The sequence below is a fragment of the Sphaeroforma arctica genome, assembly GCF_001186125.1.
Source record: "Sphaeroforma arctica JP610 unplaced genomic scaffold supercont1.13, whole genome shotgun sequence".
NCBI lineage: Eukaryota > Ichthyosporea > Ichthyophonida > Sphaeroforma > Sphaeroforma arctica.
In genome coordinates, this window is record NW_014040545.1 from 151,700 (window position 1) to 160,307 (window position 8,608).

The window sequence follows — 8,608 nt, forward strand, 5'->3', positions numbered from 1 at the left end:
TATATGGTATATATATATATATATATATATATATATATACAATAATATATAACATATATATATATTTATATTTATATGTCTATGTATCTGGGTATGCTTTCTTCACCCGATTGTCACTCATCGTTGGTATGCCCACAGGTAGATGTTGTGGATACTCTGCTATCTGCACTGGTATGTGAGGAGGATCGGCATGCCATCGACATCAACGGGTTTGATTTGTACAGGCACAAAGTCACGAACACGATGTTAGCTGGCAAGCAGTTGATCGTTACTTTCAAAGTGCCTTCCTTGCTTGAAAGACGTCCAGAAGTATGTCGCATTCAATCTTACCGTATCGTTTGCCGTGTAATCGAGCCCAGTATGCAACGCATGACAGAGCTTCTCATACCAACCTATCGAGCTGCCGATATACCTCGCATGATGCAATACGCGTAAATATTTATGTACCCGCGGGGTGCACTGTGTTTGGTTATCCTATTTTTCGTACTCCTAACAGTGCGAGATCTGATTCGATGTATAGACTTGGGCCGTGTTCTGCCATTCGGCGTGGAGCTCAGAGTTCAGAGCGATAGCGGGCCACACTCGCGGCATCGGCCACTCGCTTTTGTTTGTTTGGTTGTTTGTTTGGTTGTTTTTTCGAAAGGTTGTTCTGGTGCGGTACTGTGCAACCTGACTGCTTGGACTGAACTGAAAAACACTCGTCTAATGCGCATGCCCCCAATTCGGTACAGATATTGTTCGGCCACACTGTCCGCATACGAGAGGAGCTCAGCATGCACAAAAAAGAGCTCTTAGCGACAGTCTTCAAGGTGTGACAGGATGACGTGTGCTATCTTGCCGTGTATAGTAGTATAATAGTAAACCCCGATGTCGAGTAATCAGCTTTTTTATTTTATGAAATGTTGAGTTCGGTTCAAGGATAGTTGCACTGTCGACAATTAAAAGTGATTTATTCCGATTGGGAGGCGGAAGTTTAGAGCATATTCAGTAACTCGCGTCGGAACGGTGATCGGAATTGCTACTCAAGCAGAGCACATGCATTAGGCATACATCGCCCTGACCGTTTCGCACTGTACGTCGTTTTTACACGACGATATGTCCAAAGATTTTGTCCGTGCGTGGATGTCACGGGAGTATTGTGGCTGTGTTGGGTCGGTTCTATTCGCAGTTTATTCACATGACATCTCCGCTTATTGTTGGTGTGGGCAGGTGACGCGTGATCTCATACAGGTGCTTGTATTCAAGAAACACCACAAGATGTTTCAAAAAAAGTGTCGCCTATTCTTACGCTTTATGGTAGATCATCAGCCGTTCAAGGTGATGGCCTTCACTCTCCAGTGTGTGCGTGCCAAAGGGCTATGGCTGGAAGAGGGTATGCTCACAAGCCTCTCTTTACGTATATTTCTATCCTGTGAGAACGTCCGCAACCATTCACAAATGAACGAAATAGGGTTATACGTGAACAGGGGCAATCATAGGCGTTGCTTGCTCGCTGCTTGAGCGGTAGTCATGCACAGTTCTTAGTCCTGTTTATCATTAAGTCTACGGATATGCTAGTGTCGCTATCCTCATATTGTCACAAGACAATCATTCGCATATTCTGGTGGTCCTCTGTTAGACGATTCTGGGATGGCCAACCGATTCTGCTCACTAAACGTCAGCGTACAATCCTGCGGAGTTCTTCTGTGTTTCATGCGCGTATTTCCAAGTTCAACCATTCGTTCCTTTATACGACGCATGTTCAATAGGAGAAAACAGGCACAAATGCGAATACATCCGACAAGAGTCCCTCCAAAGACTCTCGGATCACTCATCGAGTGCGATCGAAAGCAGAGCTGAGTGTGTTGAGGGGTTGAACACAGAGCAACGGGAAGCGGCCACCGGAATTGCTGACTGCTGTGAGGGGGATGTGTACCTGGTGCATGGTCCACCCGGGTAGGTATACAGGTGTACAAGTTTTATGACATCTCTATCCTAAGCATCTCAATCCGCAATGATACAAACCACGAGTGTCGATGTTTACACGCGTAGCACACACACGCAAGCAGTTGAGACATTACATAGGTACCTGTACATGTATGTAGAGTGTCGACTTGAAGTGGCGACAAACAATATTGGGATTGTGTGGATGGTTGTGCGCTACATATTGAACAAGGGGGATTGGGTGTTTGTAAAAGACGCTGTGTGTGCGCCAGATGGCGCTTTTGGGATGTAGTATTGCTTCGCTCTTTAGAAAGTCCTTTTAAGATCGATGTACTCGGACGGAATGAGTGAGCTGGACATGGCGGTTTGTGTTTATGTGCCACTCTTTTTGTAAGCGAATAAAAGTATCATATTCACAGCACGCCACAACGTAGCGAACGGGAATATGTACGATCCAGTAGGCGTTTGTTAAAGCAGATAGTTTGAGCATGTGAACCTCACACGTGTGTGCGCCCTTGCTTGAGTGTTTTTAAGGTGCATGTGGCCGCTACTGTGAGCCTGCATATGCAGTGTGAGAGCACCAAGCCTCAATCAGACACGATTCACGTTCATGCCTTTCTGACTGTCACCACTTACTGCTAGTTGCCACAGGCGACCACTTTACAGGCTATTAAGAACTGTCGTGAGTGATCTGCGACACGGATTGTCTCGTCTCCTTAAGCTCGCTTGCAACGCCGCACCTAAAAAAAAATCTATGTTCCGCATCTGTTGTGTTCTCATTCCTATTTGATCCTCTACCTGCAGCACTGGGAAGACCACGGCCGTCATATCCGCCACACGTCTGGTGATTAGTTCGGGTCAGAAAGTACTGCTGTGTGCGCCATCGCATGCTGCCGCCGATGTGCTCGTGCAACGGCTGGCTGAATGTGTGCCAAACCCTCGTGAAACCATTCTGCGCTTGTATCCGTACCAGGTGTGCTATTATAGATATTGTGCATACGCCCGGCGGGTGCATGACCGTGGCCATTGTGTTTGTTTGGAGTGTGTGCATATGCTAGGAGTTTCCAGAATCTTTGTTGTTGAGTGGATACCTGTTTTGGCCCCGTCTGTGGTAGATTTGTGAATGTGTCAGGTGTAGAGACGATTCATGCTAGGCATATCTTTTGACCGTCGCTGATTAACCTATTTTTCTGCAGAGAGACTACTCGAATGTACCGATGGATGTGAAGCCTTATGCCCACTTCGATGCCGTGGCAGGTATGAGTCAAGCCTGTCGGACCCTTTTTGTGTCATGAAGGTCGTTGGTAGTTGTCTGTTTGGGGTTTGAGCACGTGCACGTTTGACCCAGTTGCTTGTTAAAAGGTATGAACACTCTAAATTGGTAGTCTGAAAAAGTATGTAGTTTGCGACGCAAGGCTATATGTACTTCACTACATTGATATATACTCTTAGTTGACTTGTCTCTTGACAAATAAAGGGTTGATTCTTGCTACATCTATGTACGGTATTGCTTTATATATACCACTTTGAATATGTCTTTTTAATCAATCACTTTCGAGAAAGTATTTCTCCTACCTTAGAATGGGCGATGTATGTCTTGACATACTCCGAGATCCTTATATTGCGCCTGAGGCTATCTCACTCCCATGTCCCACATACAGGCGTGTATGTACCTTGACGTCCAGGTCTTCCCTAGATACAAGGCCGTCTATATGCTATACCCAACAAAGGGCTGATATATTTTTCTCACCTTACGGGACCCCTATTTGCTTGTAATCCATAAGCGGTCTCCTCAGAATTATTCCATATCCGTTTACGTATTCCAATACTATATCGATGTTAATCCTTATGTGTATATATGCATCTAGTATCTAAGGCGTTCGTGCTGTTGCATACATCACCACCTACGCTCCACTTTACAATCTCTTATGTTTGTCTTTCCTGGACCATGTCTTCTTGATGCGGTAGCGTGCCTATCTACTTCGCAATATTTTAATAGTAGCTTTTACTCACGCATTACAACCAATCTATATACACTCGCATACAGCATGATATCTGTACAGCTCTCGCCTAACCTACACAGCGTCTGCAGCTATCTGCACCTCATCTCACAGGACCGACCCTATCATTCCCATATGGAAACCTAACTTAAAAAGAAACCAAAAATCCATCTACAGGAATGTTCGTGTGCCCACCCCCTGAGGTACTGATGGCGCGGTCGATCATCGTGTGCACGTGTTTGTCAGCGGCCATTCTAGCTGATGTTCCTTCGCTCCGAGGCACGCTGTCGCATATAATTGTATGCTCCACTGACATGTCTTGGTGTTTGTGATGACCTTTTTATTCTTTTTGTTGTTGCATACCGTGAACGTTTGTATGGCTCGGGTCGGTTCTCAGTGGACGCCTTGTGTTTGTTCGTTCTCGATTTGGGCATATGTAGTAGGGTTCTTATGGTTTAGGGTTCTACTTCCGATTCTTCGTTCTCGATTTGTGCGGTTGTTATATGGGTATGAGCCCCGTCTCAGCGTAGTCCATGTATTGTATTAGTAGGCGGAAGAGCGAGAGTCTTGTTGACTGTCATTGGATGTTTCTGGTAATCTTTCAGAGTTGGATGCATGTCGTGTCCTGATATGCCAATTCGTATCAGATGTGAAGTGTCAAAATTGTATACGTCATGCGATAACTGACACCACAAGGTTACCTACCGGGCCTTACCCTGTTCACAGATTGATGAAGCGGCGCAAGCGACGGAACCAGAAGTGCTGGTGCCCATCTCGGCTGTCGGGGCCAAGACCACACGGGTGGCTTTGATTGGAGATCACAAGCAGGTGTGTTATTGCGACTCTAGAGAAGTCTCTAAGCAAATGTGGTTGTTTTACATAACATTGCTCAGTTTAAAGCAGATTGGTCAGCTTGGCTGGGTATTTATTTCCGTGTGTCAGTAGATGCAAATCAAAGATCAGACGACTTAGTTGCATAGCAGGGGGTGTTTTGGTATATGAAGATAGCCGGTGTAGTATTGAAGTTTGACCTTCTTCGATTTCGCAATCAAATGGGCTTGTCATACAGGCGTATAGAGAGGATAAAGTAGCTCGAGTGTACACCTATCTACCCATCCCCACTGTCGTATTCCAATTCCAATCAAATCGACTAGTCACGTAATTGGGTCTGATACGAGACCCAACGGACGCCATTTCCCTTCACTTACCCTACCACCGATTCGTCTCGACTCGCCACTTGACAGCTGGGGCCTGTAGTGCGCAGTGCAGATGCACGACGAATGGGACTACATGTATCGCCCCTGGAACGGCTATGTAAGCTGCATGCGGACGGTGACGCGTCGTCGTTGAATAGGTAGGTAAATCCTGAAGATGTTGAGTACTATCGTGCCTGTACTCATTCTGTCATCGGCATGTGAACACTAGTAGGTCTGGAGATATCGTGCACAAGGATAGTTAGCGGCTTTCTTCTGCGGGAGAGAAGCCATTGGATTCAGATGTAGAACTGTTGTGCACATGCACATACACGCATTTATAAAGTCACACATGCTCTGGGGAAACTGACCTTCACTTCTTGACACATATTTTGCCGAGGGCCTATAGGACTGCTATTGCGGTTAAGGTGCTGATAGTCGCGAGTGTCCACGTGCATGGCTAAATCAGCCTTGCCTGCCGCATTGTATCTCTCCGTAGTGACACGCAATTGTCTGGCTGTTTTGCATTCACATTCAGTGGCTTTTGTGATGTGAAATCCAAAGTCTTACCGTGTGTGCATCCGTATAATCAGAGCTTGCTGATATTTTGCGCATTAAAACGGTTTGTTACGAAACCATTACTCTTTTGTTACTGTAAACACTGACGTGTGATAGAGGTTTCCCTTGCTGCACTTTCTTGGGCGTCTGTCCAATTACGAAGGTTCTGACCAGGGACACTCTTTATTTATTCTGCTACAGGCGGATTCTTCTCACTCAACTGACTAAAAACTATCGGTCCCACGAGACACTGCTTGAGTTGCCGTCAAAGGTGGTTGTACACTATACATGCTCGATTGTACGCGCGATAGAATGGTCGGATACGTTGCTCGAACTGTGATGTGCTCCTGCTGTGTAGTGTGTAGGGATGTCTGCCGTAGGCGGTCGAGCGATGAGTGAACATAAAGATGTGATGTGATATAGTCGACAAGTTTTTGGCTTCCTTCCGTGCCGCCACACTTGTTTTGCACGTTGTTTATGTGTACCTTCGTTGCACGCAGTCGGTGTGTGATCTGTTGAATGCCGTTGGGTTAGTGCACGGCGTTTGCACGGGCTGGCGACGCATGTGTCGCAGGAGTTGTGTAGTGTGCCATACTTAGGGCTGCCTATCGAAACACACCTCGTATGCTGTTATCTACTGTACATCGCACGAGTGCGTAATCCTCGCCGTTGTGTATGTCAGATGTGCTCGCACGGTGACCACTTGTCCGCACGCCATGCACGCACGACAGCGATCGATGTCTCATTGTATCGGTCGTAAAAGTCGTATACATCCATATATACATACATACATATATATTGTATTTGTGGAAGTGTGGATGTGTGGATTCTCATTGTCCTGCAAAAAAGAGAGCGAAACTCTTCAACACCACGTAAAGAAACCCTTTCTCTTCAATCCCCGCACGTCCTGCGCTTGTCGCCGCATTACAATGACAGCTCTTCTACAATAACTCGCTCGAGGCGTGCTCTGAAAACGCCACAGATCAATCCCTGTTGGCGTGGGAGGAACTTCCTACGAAGGCACCGCTGCTCTTCTACGGAGTGGCTGGGCATTACCATCAGGACGGAGACAGCCGGTCGTACTTCAACGACACGGAGGCTAGTCTGGTGTCAAGTACGTTTGCATATCTATGTGTATGTGTATGCTTGTTTTCAATGGTCTTGATAGGGGTGTGTGCGTGTGTATTTGTGTTGGCCCTAGTGCCTCTGCCCGGGGTTATTTTTTGAACACGCGTGTGTGTGTTCATAGGTGTTTTCTACTACCGAGACCGCGACAGTCAGACGTACATTCATGAGTTCAACAGCTGTCCGGCATAAAGTGCGCGTGTGTAGTGTTCGATACTACGTTATGTCAATCGAGCTATCATCAACAACAACAATGCTGGTATCCAGCACATCCGTGTGTAGCTTTGTGCGTATGTAGGCCATATAGTCACAGTGTGTGTGGCTGTCCCTTTGGATATGGATGTGTCTGTGTAGGAGAACAGTTGTCGACGCTGCGTGAAAGTGTCAGTGGAGAGATTTGTGTGGCTAAAACACTTTCTGCCCTTGAATGTTGTGCTGGTTCTGTCCAGAGGTTCGCGAATGTACATATATATCGACACCTAGATGGTATGAAACAAAATTCGCGTAGAAGGTTTGCGCACGTTCTTGCTATATATCCCGCTGTTTCATAAGTGGCCCATAGTCCTATTCGCATAGTAAGATGGGTTTCCCCACCAAGTCTCTTCGCTTACTTACAAGTCCGAGCTTATGCCATGGTTCGACGTGATTTGATCTTGTCGTGCCGTGTGGTACTCATACTCATAGATTTGTGAACCGCCACACGTGTGCACCCATAATGATTATGATCTTACCTTTTTGAGGTGCCTGCCAATACATGCCTTCCACCACTTCAGAAGTCGTGAAAAGACTGTACAATATATTTCGGAAGCTGCGTATGACAGTCATTTTTCTTGTTTACAGTACGTGTATATTAAAGGGCCTATGCGAGAGTCGTTTCATATCACGGGAAACTATGGGAAGAGTTACGAACAATTCGGGAGCATACATACTGCCCGCCTCACAAAAGCAACAGCCACGACTAGTCATTCGTACGATGTTGCACACATTGTAACATATCAGATCTTGTCTCCTCAGATACCAACTCACAAAATCGTCTCATACATACGCGCACGCACCCAAACGTACACATTCCGTTGCATAGATGAATCATACAGAAGTATCCACGATGTGCAACACGCTCTAAAACTGCTTTGTCTGGTGGCGTACTTATGACTGGTTACCCTGTTCCTACAAACTGCACCTCATCACAGCCATTGTTCAGAAGCTGCTGCAGTATAAACCCGGCAGTGTGTCTACGAACGATATTGGCATCATCGCACCATTTCGAAAGCAGGTGTGTGAGAAGAAGGATGAAATAGTTAAAGATCTACCAACTATCACTTTGACTGTTAGGAAGGTCACTATAGCTACTCTATCTATTCCTATGGGTAGCACACATGCGTGGTTTCTTGTGGACAAAGAGTGCCTTAAGATTCATGTCGTCATATGGTTCCTACCTTGTTAGAGATCCACGACGATTGCGACTCTTTACAACTATATATTCCTTGTTGGAGCTTTGTCTTCCCCAGTGACAAACATGGACCGATGCTCCGTGGAACTCTCAAGCTTCGCTGACATTGTTTGGTAGTTGTTAAATATGGATAGTTGGCTGTAAATGGTATGGTTCTTTTGCCTCTACTAAGCATACAATGCATCATGCCTTCTCCCTTGGCCTGCTATAACGCTGCACAGGTGTACAACATCAGAACACTGTTGCGTGCGCATGGTCTGGGTGCCATCCGTGTGGGGACTGTACAAGATTACCAAGGTAGATGCTTAATTGACGCCTGATCAATATATATATACATATATACATATATATATATATAT

The 8,608-nt window shown here is 46.0% G+C and overlaps 1 protein-coding gene across 1 annotated transcript in view; it reads left to right on the plus strand.

The window, feature by feature from the left end:
* The first annotated feature begins 239 nt into the window (after nucleotides 1-239).
* The window catches only part of SARC_00436 (hypothetical protein), an 11,068-nt gene continuing 2,699 nt past the window's right edge, over nucleotides 240-8,608 (plus strand). Inside the window, exons 1-13 of the mRNA XM_014305881.1 lie at nucleotides 240-309; nucleotides 732-809; nucleotides 1,210-1,372; nucleotides 1,749-1,935; nucleotides 2,728-2,896; nucleotides 3,120-3,180; nucleotides 4,101-4,222; nucleotides 4,650-4,751; nucleotides 5,168-5,277; nucleotides 5,876-5,945; nucleotides 6,611-6,788; nucleotides 7,990-8,072; nucleotides 8,471-8,546. Of these exons, the coding sequence (XP_014161356.1) occupies nucleotides 244-309; nucleotides 732-809; nucleotides 1,210-1,372; nucleotides 1,749-1,935; nucleotides 2,728-2,896; nucleotides 3,120-3,180; nucleotides 4,101-4,222; nucleotides 4,650-4,751; nucleotides 5,168-5,277; nucleotides 5,876-5,945; nucleotides 6,611-6,788; nucleotides 7,990-8,072; nucleotides 8,471-8,546 (1,465 nt within the window). The 5' untranslated portion in view covers nucleotides 240-243. The remainder of the gene's footprint in view (nucleotides 310-731; nucleotides 810-1,209; nucleotides 1,373-1,748; nucleotides 1,936-2,727; nucleotides 2,897-3,119; nucleotides 3,181-4,100; nucleotides 4,223-4,649; nucleotides 4,752-5,167; nucleotides 5,278-5,875; nucleotides 5,946-6,610; nucleotides 6,789-7,989; nucleotides 8,073-8,470; nucleotides 8,547-8,608) is intronic.